The following is a 16163-nucleotide window of genomic DNA, read 5'->3' as shown; positions in this document are numbered from 1 at the left end:
CCCAATTACCATTTTCATTACACACAGTTTGAACAGTAACACTGTGTTTGAGTATTTAATTAAGTGATTCTTTTTGTGACACCTAGATGGAGAATCACTGCCATAGAATGTAAGATTTTTTTAATGTTGTAATTGAACTACTGGACTGAAATTAATGAACTTTTCGAAAATACTGACATTTATTGATAGGGACCTGTGTATAAACAGCTGTTCATGTGAGGTTTCAAGACGTGTGTCATACGTACTGGCACATAAACGAAATTAACACTCAAATTCAGAGTTGCAAGACCCAAATTTAAAAAAATATACTCTCGACACTGCTTCCAGTATGTGTTTGTGTAGATTCAGAATCAGATTCCTGCTTTTGTGTTGCCATGTCAGTGTAATCTGCCCTGGGCCTGCAGAATTGAGTCATGTAAACCAGTGGTGCCCAACCACCGGGCCGCGGCCTCCGGTACCAGTCCGTGGATCGATTGGTACCAGGCCGCACAAGAAATTAAAAAAAAATGTTTTTGTTTGTTTTTTTGTTAAATCAACATAAAAAACACAAGATACACTTACAATTAGTGCACCAACCCAAAAAACCTCCCTCCCCCATTTACACTCAATCACACTCATTCGCACAAAAGGGTTGTTTCTTTCTGTTATTAATATTTCTGGTTCCTACATTATATATCAATATAGATCAATACAGTCTGCAGGGATTCAGTCCGTATGCATGCATGATTGTATTTTTTTATGGAAAAAAAAAATTACAAAAATAAAAATAAAAATACCACACCCTGAACCACCTCATCTGGCTCCTCTCGATGTGGAGGAGCAGCGGCTTTACTTTGAGCTCCTCCCGTATGGCAGAGCTTCTCACCCTATCTCTAAGGGAGAGCCCCGCCACTCGGCGGAGGAAACTCATTTCGGCCGCTTGTACCCGTGATCTTGTCCTTTCGGTCATAACCCAAAGCTCATGACCATAGGTGAGGATGGGAACGTAGATCGACCGGTAAATTGAGAGCTTTGCCTTCTGGCTCAGCTCCTTCTTCACCACAACGGATCGATACAGCGTCCGCATTGCTGAAGACGCCGCACCGATCCGGCTGTCGATCTCATGATCCACTCTTCCCTCACTCGTGAACAAGACTCCTAGGTACTTGAACTTCTCCACTTGGGGCAGGGTCTCCTCCCCAACCCGGAGATGGCACTCCACCCTTTTCCGGGCGAGAACCATGGACTCAGACTTGGAGGTGCTGATTCTCATCCCAGTCACTTCACACTCGGCTGCGAACCAATCCAGTGAGAGCTGAAAATCCTGGCCAGATGAAGCCATCAGGACCACATCATCTGCAAAAAGCAAAGACCTAATCCTGCAGCCACCACACCGGATCCCCTCAAAGCCTTGACTGCGCCTAGAAATTCTGTCCATAAAAGATATGAACAGAATCTGTGACAAAGGGCAGCCTTGGCGGAGTCCAACCCTCACTGGAAACGTGTCCGGCTTACTGCCGGCAATACGGAACAAGCATTGACACTGATCGTACAGGGAGCAGACCGCCACAATCAGACAGTCCGATACCCCATACTCTCTGAGCACTCCCCACAGGACTTCCCGAAGGACACGGTCGAATGCCTTTTCCAAGTCCACAAAGCACATGTAGACTGGTTGGGCAAACTCCCATGCACCCTCAAGCACCCTGCCGAGAGTATAGAACTGGTCCACAGTTCCACGACCAGGACGAAAACCACACTGTTCCTCCTGAATCCGAGGTTCAACTATCCGGCGTAGCTTCCTCTCCAGTACACCTGAATAGACCTTACCGGGAAGGCTGAGGAGTGTGATTCCACGATAGTTGGAACACACCCTCCGGTTCCCCTTCTTAAAGAGAGGAACCACCACCCCGGTCTGCCAATCCAAAGGTACTTCCCCCGATGTCCACGCGATGCTGCAGAGTCTTGTCAACCAAGACAGCCCCACAGCATCCAGAGCTTTAAGGAACTCCGGGCGGATCTCATCCACCCCTGGGCCTTGCCACCGAGGAGCTTTTTAACTACCTCAGCAACCTCAGCCCCAGAAATAGGAGAGCCCACCACGGATTCCCTAGGCACTGCTTCCTCATAGGAAGACGTGTTGGTGGGATTGAGGAGGTCTTCGAAGTATTCCCTCCACCGATCCACAACATCCGCAGTCGAGGTCAGCAGAACACCATCCGCACCATACACGGTGTTGACGGTGCACTTTTTCCCCTTCTTGAGGCGGCGGATGGTGGTCCAGAATCGCTTCGAACCTGTCCGGAAGTCGTTTTCCATGGCTTACCCAAACTCCTCCCATGTCCGAGTTTTTGCCTCCGCGACCGCTGAAGCCGCACACCGCTTGGCCTGTCGGTACCTGTCCACTGCCTCCGGAGTCCTATGTTTTTTTTTCATTTAGAGAAAAATTCTGTAAAAACCACAGTCAATTTCACAATTTTACCATGAAATCTATTACTACTTTTACATTGCACAATTTGATGGATAACTTGCTTTGAAATAATTATTATTAGTATTTATTTATATTTGAAAAAAATGGTTGGAATGTCTGATCATATATTTTTGCATAATTAGACAATATTTAAGTGAACATCATTTGCGATTACATGGAGTACATTTTTTTTTCCTCCCAAAATAGAAAGAAAGAAAACATTTACTAAGAAAAGTTACAGTACTTTATTGATACATATTAATGTGGCCCGCCACTTCATTTTGTTTGGCTTTCGAGGGCCAAACAAAATGAAGTGGCGGGCCACATTTATTATTATTTTTTTAGAAAAGTATCGAAAGGTATCGAAATAGCCTTTTGGTACCGGTGCCGGCAGCACTTCTAGCCCCAGATCATGACTGCATAGGTAAGACACAATTATCTTGCTGCTCACTTGTGTTGCTAGCTATTTAGACAATAATGGCTTTGTGTTGACTCCTTTTCAGTGCACAGTATACTACTATACAAGTTGTACACACTCTAAATAACATCCAAGTTTCATTTGTGCAGTATGATTCCTTGAGAAGATACACTAACATCACAAATACACAGATTATTTGCAGTTCTGTGACATCGAGATGATGCCACTGCATGTATGAAATGGAGCACAACGGCCTCTGGAGATGGAGCGACGTGATGAGAGGGAGGCAGACAATCAGACCTGATGACACAGCATCATCTAAAGAGAAGCTTAGGATGACCCCATGAAGCTGACAAAGCACTCAAACACACCAACCCCCACCTGTTAGAGAGTGGCGGCCCCCCGCTTCACACTTGGGTGACTCCTTGTGCAATATGTTGGGATGCTCTTCGCATTTTTCATGGAATCAAAAGACATTGTTATGGACATATTTTCATTGTATATATTTGTATAGTAAAGGATCGAAATTAAACTCACTGTTCACTTGTCCCAAACATGCATTATCTACAAAACCCAAAACCACTGAAGTTGGCACGTTGTGTAAATGGTAAATAAAAACAAAATACAATGATTTGCTAATCATTTTCAACTAATATTCAATTGAATAGACTGCAAAGACATATGCATTATTTAATGTTCGAACTGAGAAACTTAATTTTTTTTTGCAAACAATCATTAACTTAGAATTTAATGGCAGCAACACATTGCAAAAAAGTTGGCACAGGGTCATTTTACCACTGTGTTACATGGCCTTTCCTTTTAACATCACTCAGTAAATGTTTGGGAACTCAGGAGACCAATTTTTGAAGCTTTTCAGGTGGAATTATTTCCCATTCTTGCTTGATGTACAGCTTAAATTGTTCAACAGTCCGGGGTCTCCGTTGTCGTATTTTAGGCTTCATATTGCACCACACAATTTCAATAGCAGACAGACACGTCTGGACTACAGGCAGGCCAGTCTAGTACCCGCACTCTTTTACTACAAAGCCACGCTGTTGTAACACGTGGCTTGGCATTGTCTTGCTGAAATAAACAGAGGCTTCCATGAAAATCTTGCTTGGATGGCAACATATGTTGCTACAAAACCTGTACGTATCTTTCAGCATTAATGGTGCCTTCACAGATGTGTAAGTTACCCATGCCTTGGGCACTAATACGCCCCCATACCATCACAGATGCTGGCTTTTGAACTTTGCGCCTATAACAATCCGGATGGTTCTTTTCCTCTTTGTTCCGTAGGACACGACGTCCACAGTTTCCAAAAACAATTTGAAATGTGGACTCATCAGACCACAGAACACTTTTCCACTTTGCATCAGTCCATTTTAGATAAGCTCGGGCCCAGCGAAGCCGGTGGTGTTTCTGGGTGTTGCTGATAAATGGCTTTCGCTTTGCATAGTTGAGTTTTAACTTGCACTTACAGATGTAGCGATGAACTGTAGTTACTAATAGTGGTTTCTGAAATGTTCATGAGCCCATGTAGTGTTATCCTTTACACACTGATGTCGCTTTTTGATGCAGTACCGCCTGAGGGATCAAAGGTCCGTAATATCATCACTTACGTGCAGTGATCTCTCCAGATTCTCTGAACCTTTTGATGATATTACGGACCGTAGATGGTGAAATCCCTAAATTCCTTGCAATAGCTGGTTGAGAAATAATGTTCTTAAACTGTTCGACAATTTGCTCACGGATTTGTTCACAAAGTGGTGAACCTCGCCCCATCCTTGTTTGTGAATGACTGAACATTTCATGGAAGCTGCTTTTATACCCAATCATGGCACCCACCTGTTCCCAATTAGCCTGTTCACCTGTGGGATGTTCCAAATAAGTGTTTGATGAGCATTCCTCAACTTTCTTAGTCTTTTTTGCCACTTGTGCCAGCTTTTCTGAAACACGTTGCAGGCATCAAATTCCAAATGAGCTAATATTTGCAAAAAATAACAAAGTTTTCCAGTTCGAACGTTACGTATCTTGTCTTTGCAGTCTATTCAATTGAATATGAGTTGAAAAGGATTTGCAAATCATTGTATTCTGTTTTTATTTACCATTTACACAACGTGCCAACTTCACTGGTTTTGGGTTTTTTAAAATGTGCCCTTAATTTGAAAACACTTACTCACTTGCACAATTTTGCATTTTTTGCTGCATTTAGGCTTTAATGGAAAAGGGGAGATAAAACTGCCAAAAGTGCCCTGGCGGCTAATAAAAAAAACTGCATTTTTTTTTTTGACACATTGCATGCTTAAAACAACAACCGAAGCTTTTCATGCTGGTTCCACCGCTAAAACAACATTATTTGAAAAAGTGAATAAAACAGCCATTTGCTTAAATGGCTTCTTGCAGAAAAATGCAACATTCAGCTACAAATTGAAGTAGTTCTTCCAAGTACCTCCTTCAAGGGTCTTAATTTAAAAGAAAATGTTAATCTTAATGTTCTATGTGTTCTTGACATACATACTTATGTCCCTAACACAAATAAGTTAAGAAGAAGAACAATCCCTGAAGGAGGAATTCAAGTTTACCCAGTTGTAGTATTTTTATTTGCCCTTACATACACAAAACCGGGAACACGTGTACAAACAGGAGTGAGGTGGCTGCACAACTAATAACCTTGGTCTCGAGCCAGAGACTAATTGGCAGATCTCCAGCTACCAATTTTCAAAATTGTGTGTTTTTGGGTCTTAGCTGGGTCTTAAACTATAGCCAACTCACACTCTGTATGTTGTTTAGCGTACTGATACTGTATTTGTGAATGGGAAACAAACACATAGTGCACACAACATAACTCTATATAAGTGTTATAGTTGGCTAATGTAAATAAATGCAGACGTTAAATGCAATTTATTTAACATCATGGTCTAAACCAGACCTGGGCCCGTTAAGCTTTTCAATCTGGCCCGCTGGACATTTCCAAATATTTCTTTTAGATCTTTAAGATCGAAACTGTCGCTGCCATTATATGATGTGAAGTGATGTTTTCAAATTACTGGAAATCTTGAACTATAAAAAGTATTTAAATGGTTGGAATACATGCACATTCATAATACCATGTATTATTTTCGTATTTTAATTATTGTAAGTATACGGCGATGTATTAATTTCACAGACGCATCACAACGTTCACTACTACTAATCATGGCAGACTTCATGAGAACGAACAACGACTACTTTGGGACAAATGATGATGCAGAACCTTATATTTTTGAGCCTGAATATACAGAGGATAAGCTTTTATTTTTTTAAGCTATGTGGTAAGCAGATCCAGCAAGTAGCAATATTGCTAAGTGCTAAACAAGAAATATAAACTACGAACGTAACAAAACAACCACTTACTGGACAATGTCTGTTCTCAGTGGGATGCCGATTGATGGGGTGTTCATATCTTGCCGTTTAGATAAAGAATCAGTCGTAAATCTCCCGCAGTAAAAAAAAAGTGACACAAATGAGCATCTTTTCGGGGTCAAAGTTGACCAACTTCCCGGTTTATGGCCACAACCTGTCCTATACAAGTGAGAAGCAGGATTTGAAATCTAGAATTAACTTTGACCAACTCAGAGGAGATACAGCAGCTCAGTATGTCAATAGCAGCATAAGCGTGTTACTTCTATGTGATTAATGCCCCGCTAAAACTAATTTCAGTCCGCCGTGTGCTTAAAATGAGCCAAAATATGTAAATGGTACGTGTTATTTTGAATGTGCCTGTTACTACATTACATATATACTTACAGTGTGTATATAAAATGTTGATTGGGTTTTTGGATGATTTTTAAAGCTCTTTATAGGCAGAATAGAGCAACTCCCAAAAACTCCATTAGGCCATTTTTGTACCGCAGGAACTTTTACAGGAACTTTCCCATTTACCTGGTTAGACAAAGTTCCCCCTGTGTTTCCACCAAAAACTACCCGGGCAGATTTAGTTCCTCGGGTACTATTTTTCGTTCCTGACAACTAGGTGGGACTTTTGGGAGGTTCTTGGAACGTAGACGACTTGTTTATTTCCCATTTCTTGTGTATTTCTATTACAACAAACTTGGAAACGGAGGGAAAGACGAACGAAAGGAACTTTCGACTTGCAGGAACTTTTGTGGGACATCTTCGAGCTGAAAAACGCTGATCAGTGGAACTATCTTGCAGTGTTTTTACTCGGCCGTAGTCTTTAAACTATATGCAGTTTAATGCTGTTTATTATTGTTTACAAACTCTATTTTGATTCGCGAAGATAAGAGAAGTGGACGGACTCTTCTAAACATATTTAGAAAAGAGTATGAAGCCGTACTCGAAGTAACGACCTCAGCTGCTTACTACTCTGAGACTTTGTTGGAGAAATTTCAAATAGAGGAGGAAGTAGACGAGTGGAACAAAGGTAAATACCATCAAATATTAACGTTTTACTTTGTTACATGTTGAAAAAGTAGTTAGTGACACTCCGTTTGTGTAGTTATCAGCCTCAACTCGAGTGCACCAATTGCTCATGCTAATAGGCTAACGCTAAAGCCGATATGTTGGAGTTGTCAGCGTGAGATAAACACTGACATTTATTATTTCCCTCAGGGCCATAAGAGTCTTGAACACATCATAATAATCCCCTCAATTCCCCCCAAAAATGGGCTAACTCGCTGGAATATAAAGACAATATAACATACATCCATAAACGTGGATGCATATGCAAAAGTGCAATATATTTATCTGTACAGCAATCTATCTATTTATATCTGCACCTCATTGCTCTTTTATCCTGCATTACCATGAGCTAATGCAGGGGTAGGGAACCTATGGCTCTCGAGCCTGATGTGGCTCTTTTGATGACTGCATCTGGCTCTCAGATAAATCTTAGCTGACATTGCTTAACATGATAATTAATGAGTAATCCCGCTGATAATCACACTGTTAAAAATAACGTTCAAAATATAAAACATTCTCATGCATTTTATTCCATCCATCTGTTTTTCTACCGCACCTGTTCAACAGGTCGCATTATTGGTAAGAAGTATTTTGTTTATCATTGGTTAGCTTCAGAATAACAACGTTATTAAAAAGAATAATAGACTTGTTATACGCTAAAAATGTTGGTCTTACTTAAAAATGCACGCATTTAGTGGTATTCAGTGTTAAAAAAATATGATATGGCTCTCACAGAAATACATTTTAAAATATTTGGCTTTTTATGGCTCTCTCAGCCAAAAAGGTTCCCGACCCCTGAGCTAATGCAATGAAAATGTGTTCTTATTTGTACTGTAAAGTTCAAATTTGAATGACAATAAAACGCAAGTCTAAGTCTAAGTCTAAGTCTTCTACAGGAACATATAGTTACAGGAACCTAAAGTTCCTGAACTTTTGGTGGAAAAGGGCCTAATTTAAAAAAGTATTTTGAATAATAGTCAACATTCCACAAAAAAAGTGCTGTTCTCCTTTAACACCTTTAGTGACTGAATTTAGTTTGGGTAAAAGTGAATACACGTAAACACTGCCACTTTTAATTTCTGATATGAGAATGTTTTAATTGTTAGTAGAAAAATAACTAAACAAATGCTTTTTTTTTTGCAAACTATGTAGTCTGTTCAAGTTATGTCAACGTACTTTAGACTTGTAAGGTGAAGTGTAGGCTTTCCACCCTGGAGCAATTAACACAATTTCCATATTTGACAGGTTGATGATCCAGTCCAGCTTCTTGGCTCTCTTTAGCAATATATCCAGTTTTGTCATTTCTCCTGAACTTTTTTTCTTTACCTTGTTTGTGTTGCATATCTATATTCCCATGGCAGATGAGTACCTTGAACGCATCAATTAAATAGTATATGATAAGTTAGAGTGTGTAATAGTGGCGAGCAACAGTCAAGTTCGAGGTGACCCCGGAGGAGCCCCAAAGACCCCTGACTGTTTGCTCTTCCTACCTTGGCCCTTGGTGGTCAACGGCTTACAGTACATGATGTGATCCGGTCGCCCTGGTATGCCGAGGTGCGCATGCCCACTAAGAGGACGCAGCGGCTCCATGTGTGTTGAGGCGCATTATTTGGCAACAGACGCGGCAGCGGGGAGGGCTGAAAAAGGAGGATATCCCCTGGATTTTCAAAAAAAGCAACGATTTATCCAGTTTAACCGCACAGTAAACATTCCTTGGTCGACCATCGGCGACGAGCGGACTACAAAGCGACCGAGTAAGTTGACTGGAGGTTGGGAGGGGGGTGGGGGGTTAGAGCCGAAGTTTTCGGCGAGTGGACCGAGGGGGGAGCCTTTTATTCGGTCTCGTCGAGAGGAGCCAGGTCTTCCTCCACCTATCTGTGACGATAAAGACGCTGATGGGCTGTTGAAAAGTAACACTTCTCCGCAGAGCCAAAGGTTGAGCCCCGGGGAGGGCAGGGAGTCCCTCTCGCACACGAAATATGTCTTTTTATGCGTTCTCAAGCTTGTCCCGCTGCCCGGTACAAGTGGCGAAATGAGGCGAGGATTATAACGTTTCATCGTCGGCGGCAAGCTCCGGCGGTGGGCCGGTCGCTTGTATTAACGAGTTCCGACCCGGCCATTTCCCCCTCGGGAGGGGAGGGCAGACAGGTAAACATTATGCACATTTAAGTTTGACTTTATTTTTTTTTTAAATGTTCTTTTCAAAGTTTCTGTACCCTCGGCTGAGCTTGACGGCTGTCCCGCATCGCGGAGCAGCCCAGGTCAGCGATTCTGGCTCGGCGGTTCGAATGGCGTGGGTCTGGTTTAAAGAGGCACATGGAGGAGTTTTATCACCTCGCCTGGAAGTGTGTGTCGGCCTTTTGGTGGCTTCATTTGAGCCTTGAACCTGCGAGCTAAAGTGGCTGCTTGTTGTTGTTTTGCGCGGCGTAGCTAATGTTAGCTAACACCTCCTCCCCGGCGGTGTCAACAATAAAAGCCGGCTACTTGCACATGTACTGTGGGGCTGGCTTTAGTTTTTTAAAGGGCCGACTTAGATTTTTGTGCTTTCCCGGGCTGTGTGAGGCAGGCCACGGGAAGCTGTTGTCTGTTTTGAGCCCCATGGCAGTCGTCAGTGTTGCTTGTGCTATCTTGTAGCTAATCTTCCTACTTCTCGCTGTGACAACCCTCGTCTTCCTCCTCTTAAAGCTGAACACACACACACATACACGCGCTGACACCACGCGCACGCACACTCACTGGCGAGCACGCACAACACACATTCACTCGCAATACGTTTATATGCACGGCAAAAATCCGAACTATTGAAGTAAATGAATGAATTGAATGATGTTAACACCTTAAACTAGTGTTGTTCAACCTTATCTGAGCCAAGGCACATTTTATTCGTTGAAAAACCAGCAGAAATCATTGAAAAATGAAACTCAGCAGCCGATATTGACAATTAAAAAGTCGTTCTCGCAATTGTTGGATATGAATTTAAACCATAACCAAGCATGCATCACTATAACTCTTGTCTCAAAGTAGGTGTACTGTCATGACCTGTCACATCACGCCTTGACTTATTTTGAGGTTGTTGGTGTTTTCCTTTGTGTAGTGTTTTAGTTCTTGTCTTGCGCTCCTATTTTGGTGGCTTTTCCTCTTTTGTTGGTATTTTGCTGTAGCAGTTTCATGTCTTCCTTGAACGCAATCGAGACTATTTAAGTTGTGCGGGCGCTATCCTTCTTTGTGGGGACATTGATGATTGTCGTGTCATGTACGGATGTACTTTGTAGACGCCGTCTGCTCCACATGCTGTAAGTCTTTGCTGTTGTCCAGCATTCTGTTTTTGTTTACTTTGCAGCCAGTTCAGTTTTAAATTCGTTTTGCATAGCCATCCCTAAGCTTCAATGCCTTTTCTTAGCGGCAATCGCCTTTTGTTTTTTTTGGTTTAAGCTTTAGATACCTTTTTACCTGCACACTGCCTCCCGCTGTCGTCTGCATATTGAGATCACGACAAACATCTACAAAGCAATTAGTTACCTGCTGCCACCTACTGATTTGGAAAAGTATTACACGGTTACTCTGCCTAGCTCTAGACAGCACAGACACTCAACAACGGCACATTTGCGGATTATAACTACTGGTTTGCAAAAAATATTCTTAACCCAATTAGGTGAAATTACATCCTCTCCCACGGCACACCAGACTGTATTTCACGGCACATTAGTGTGCCACGGCACAGTGGTTGAAAAACACTGCCTTAAACGATTCATTATAAGTCACCCAGCTTACATTCTAGCACATGTTAACACATGTCACACAAGTGTAATAAGAAGTTAACCACTTGGATTAGTCCTTTTATTATAACTTGCATGGTCATGACGGACAAAAGTATTGAGACACTGCTTGAGTCTTAAAGGGGTCATTTTACCATGTTTCCCCTACATTTAAAATTCTTCCTTGTGGTCTACATCAGTGTTTCTTAACCATAGGGCCAGGGCAGCCAAAAATATTTGTCATTTGACATTGTTGTAAACTTTAATTAGCGGCCGAAAATGAGTTTCCTCTGCCGGGTAGCGGGGCTCTCCCTTAGAGATAGGGTGAGAAGCTCTGCCATCCGGGAGGAGCTCAAAGTAAAGCCGCTGCTCCTCCACATGGAGAGGAGCCAGATGAGGTGGTTCGGGCATCTGGTCAGGATGCCACCCGAACGCCTCCCTAGGGAGGTGTTTAGGGCACGTCCGACCGGTAGGAGGCCGCGGGGAAGACCCAGGACACGTTGGGAAGACTATGTCTCCCGGCTGGCCTGGGAACGCCTCGGGGTCCCCCGGGAGGAGCTGGATGAAGTGGCTGGGGAGAGGGAAGTCTGGGCTTCCCTGCTTAGACTGCTGCCCCCGCGACCCGACCTCGGATAAGCGGAAGAAGATGGATGGATGGATGGATAGATGTAATCATTGAATACGATTAAAATCAAGAGTACGAGTCGAGTACTAATCAAATGTTAATATTTGAGTGGGCCCCAGTCCCCTGTGTAGTGGAAAAGTTAATAACCCCTGGTGTACATAACATGTAATGGTGGTTCTTTGGTAAACATTTTGCATAGATTATTAAAGTTAAAGTTAAAAGTTAAAGTACCAATAATTGTCACACACACACTGGGTGTGGTGAAATGATTCTCTGCATTTGACCCATCACCCTTGATCACCCCCTGGGAGGTGAGGGGAGCAATGAGCAGCAGCGGTGGCCGCGCCCGGGAATCATTTTTGGGGATTCAACCCCCAATTCCAACCCTTGATGCTGAGTGCCAAACAGGGAAGGTAATGGTGATATACAGACTGTCTTCAAGCTGCTTCCTGACCGTCTCTTCAGGATTGCGCAGTTTTGTGGGCGGTCTTATGCACTCTCACTGCTTCTTCTCCCCGTCAGCCATGTTGTAGTTTTTAGAGCTTCCAAATCGAGTTTACTGACAGATATACTGTAAGTTAGAACTATACACTACTTTGTATTAGAAATGGCAACAACGGAGGATGACCCACAACAGGAAAATATAGAAAAAAGAGCTTATTGACCACAGCATCAGACTTGCGCAAAGGTCTTTGTGTAAATTTCTACCATATATGAAGATATCCGCAGACGTCACAGGTCAGAAAACGTCACAGGACAGGGCAAATTCCAAACGGTTCTTTTGGAGGAAGTATGAAGGAAGGCAAGATTATTTTATAAATATATCCGCAAATTCCACCAAATGTTTTATACTGTGCGTGAATACACAAAGGTGAACTTTGTTGATTTTATAGATTTGCTGGAGTACTTATCAGGCATATTTTAACCATGACTGCAAGCTTATCAATGCTAACATGCTATTTTGGCTACCTGTGTTGTTTGTTTTAAAACATGTGGGACTTATAGGGATCCCAAATACACAAAAGCAGTTCCCATCAGGTAAGGAAAGGTGGTTTTGCACCATAGGACCCCTGGAGAGACGGTCAGAGAGTGGCTTGAAGGTGGTCTGTAAAACGAAATCTATGCAACATTTTGACCAAAGCACCAGCATTACATGTCATGCAGACAAACAAGTAAGTATTTTAAATGTAGGAAAAAATCACAACATGACCTTTTTAAGGCAGGTTATGCTCCAGCATCGAAGCCCCTGTGTATGCTACGTGCTAACGCGCTAGGGATGTAATTATATGAACATTTCATATCATGGTTATTATGACCACATTATCACTGTTGTAATCATTATCAGTGTTGTTGAATGTTAATAGAAAGTACTTTAACCCACACTGAAATCTTTTAACCACGGTTTAATTTATAAATTTAAATCTGTCATGTTAGCATTTGAGATAGCTAGCTATTGTCTTTCCATCCATCCATTTTCTACCGCTTATTCCCTTTGGGGTAGCGGGGGGCGCTGGAGCCTATCTCAGCTACAATCGGGCAGAAGGCGGGGTACACCCTGGACAAGTCGCCACCTCATCGCAGGCTATTGTCTTTCAACTTGTGGTAATGGTCGAGAATTATATCGCGTTTTATCATTATACAATCGCTACATTCCTACTACGTGAATATCATGACATGCACCTCCAAGAACAACAAACCTCTGCTGTGAGAGCTGTGATTGGTCAGCGTTTGGAACATTATTTCCTGTGTGTGTATACGACTCGCTCAGAGGGCACACAGCCCACCTTCAGATCAACCTTTGCAATAAAATAGACACTTTGTTTAGTTCCAGCTTCAATAACACACTCTCTCTCTTTTTAAATGTCGTGGTTCACTTGCAACGAAGAAGGCTAATAAGCAAATGATCGACGAGTTTGTACTTGCTCACTCAGTACGTTCAGATTGCTCAAATAATTTGGTTCAAAATAAGATTTTTTTTTACAACAAACGGAAACAGCTTAATCTCATCGTGTTTGGCGTTTTAAAAATCGGATTAGCACACCAAGACAATGCGACTGGAAACCAGATCTCTCCGGCATGCACTGAGTTATCTGTAAATCTCCGTGGGGGTCCAAGATGCCGCTTTTTACAATATTATTAACAGGCAAAGACCCAGCCGGGCGGTGGTAGGGACTGTTTATGTTCAAAAGCATACAAAGTAAAAATGTAGAAGCTGAACAAATAGATCAAAATATTTTTAATGTAGAGTATCGTGTCAGAATGCTCTCAAAGAAGTCACTTTAAATATGCGACATGACGCCAGCACATCCAGGCCAATTTACAACATTACTTAAATAATAAGTAATGTGTGTATGTTTCGTTAGTCGGTAGACTACAGTAATATATAGCGGTAGACATGCATCTGGGGATAGGCTTATTGGCAACACTAAGGCCCTGTCTATATTAAGCCGGATAACTCTATCCATCCATCCATTTTCTACCGCTTGTCCCTTTCGGGATCACGGGGGGTGCTGGAGCCAATTTAGTGTTGCCAATCAACCTATCCCCAGGTGCATGTCTTTGGAGGTGGGAGGAAGCTGAAGTACCCGGAGGGAACCTACGCAGTCCCGGATAACCCCTTAAACGGAATTGGCCCTAGTGTGTGTATGTGAGTGTGAATGGTTGTCTGTCTATCTGTGTAGGCCCTGTGATAAGGTAGCCACTTGTCCAGGGTGTACATCTCTGCCTCAATTTCATTCATTCAAATCATCCACAAGCAAGATCGTTATTCGTACTTTGTTTTGTGGTGTAAGAATTAAACGTCCATATACAACCATCAGGGTTTCCCCTAGACCAGACCTGGGCAAATTAATTTAGTTAAGCTTTTCAATCTGGCCCACCGGACATTCCCTAATATTTTTTTTAGATCTTTAAGATGGAAACTGTAGCTGCCATTATGATGTGCAGTGATGTTTTCAAATGACCGTAAGTCTTGAACTCCATCCATCCGACAGCGTGGCGAAGTTGGTAGAGTGGCCGTGCCAGCAATCGGAGTGTTGCTGGTTACTGGGGTTCAATCCCCACCTTCTACCATCCTAGTCACGTCCGTTGTGTCTTTGGGCAAGACACTTCACCCCTTGCTCCTGATGGCTGCTGGTTAGCGCCTTGCATGGTAGCTCCCGCCATCAGTGTGTGAATGTGTGTGTGAATGGGTGAATGTGGTGATACTGTCAAAGCGCTTTGAGTACCTTGAAGGTAGAAAAGCGCTATACAAGTATAACCCATTTATTTATTATTTATCATAACTCCATCCATCCATCCATCTTCTTCCGCTTATCCGAGTTCGGGGCGCGGGGGCAGCAGTCGAAGCAGGGAAGCTCAGACTTCCCTCTCCCCAGCCACTTTGTCCAGCTCTTCCCGGGGGATCCCGAGGCGTTCCCAGGCCAGCCGGGAGACATAGTCTTTCCAATGTGTCCTGGGTCTTCCCCGTGGCCTCCTACCGGTCGGACGTGCCCTAAACACCTCCCTAGGGAGGCGTTCGGGTGGCATCCTGACCAGATACCCGAACCACCTCATCTGGCTCCTTTCGATGTAGCAGCGGCTTTACTTTGAGCTCCCTCCGGATGGCAGAGCTTCTCACCCTAGCTCTAAGGGAGAGCCCCGCCACCCGGCGGAGGAAACTCATTTTGGCCGCTTGTACCCGTGATCTTGTCCTTTCGGTCATAACCCAAAGCTCATGACCATAGGTGAGGAAGAAGTCTTGAACTATACAAAGTATTTGAATGGTTGGAATCTGTGCTTTTGCATGATATACTAGTTACTATGGTAATCTACGTCACAGCAGCTCAGACAAGGCACCAAGCAGTGTGGGTGGGGAGCGTTTCCACAGAGTGTTTCCAGAGCAGCCAGCCTGAAATGCGGGTGTCAGGGACAGACGCGGAAGGAGATTTTTACAACAAAGTTCTAAAGCTTAGTGATACATCAGATATAACAGATCTTAGGTGGGGGTTTTTTCCCTTCGCGTTCATAGTTCGCTGTGTTTGTTGCATTTTTGTTGCGTTTTGCTTGATTGTAAAATATGTCCATCGAGAGGGGGTGTGGCGTTCATATGTTGTCAATATTCAGTGTTTTATCCTTCATAGTTAATATTGTAAATCCCACATTCTTTATTTTCATGTACATTCTGGGTGTCTCATTCAGTAAAAAAAAATACAAATTCCATTCCGTTTTTTAAGGCGATCCGTCCTAACGTTGTTAGCATTCAATCAGACATTATTGTGAGTTTTTGTATTGGTGTTCCTAAAAATCAGATATACCGGCCCCCATACACATTTTTAAATTTGCCCCCCGCCCCCTACATTTCGTAGATGGCTGTCCACGGGTATGTCTGGCATATATTGAAATTATGTCCACGTTGCAGCCATGCTGACAACGCTCCAGACACAATGGCGTGTGTTTTGTTTACATCCGGTT

At 42.9% G+C, this 16163-nt stretch overlaps 1 protein-coding gene across 5 annotated transcripts in view; it reads left to right on the top strand.

Annotated features, from left to right (window-relative positions):
• The first annotated feature begins 8814 nt into the window (after positions 1-8814).
• The window catches only part of LOC133618930 (transcriptional repressor p66-alpha-like), a 46849-nt gene continuing 39500 nt past the window's right edge, over positions 8815-16163 (top strand). For 2 of the 5 annotated variants that reach the window (XM_061979776.2, XM_061979774.2), the window contains exon 1: positions 9172-9479. In XM_061979776.2, the coding sequence (XP_061835760.1) occupies positions 9321-9479 (159 nt within the window). In that variant the 5' untranslated portion in view covers positions 9172-9320. Of the gene's footprint in view, positions 9086-9170; positions 9480-16163 lie in introns of those variants that run through there. The other 3 variants (XM_061979779.2, XM_061979778.2, XM_061979775.2) reach the window with 3 other exon arrangements.

This window comes from Nerophis lumbriciformis, linkage group LG19 (genome assembly GCF_033978685.3).
Source record: "Nerophis lumbriciformis linkage group LG19, RoL_Nlum_v2.1, whole genome shotgun sequence".
In the NCBI taxonomy this organism is placed as follows: Eukaryota; Metazoa; Chordata; class Actinopteri; order Syngnathiformes; family Syngnathidae; genus Nerophis; species Nerophis lumbriciformis.
This window is presented reverse-complemented; position numbering and strand designations above follow the sequence as displayed.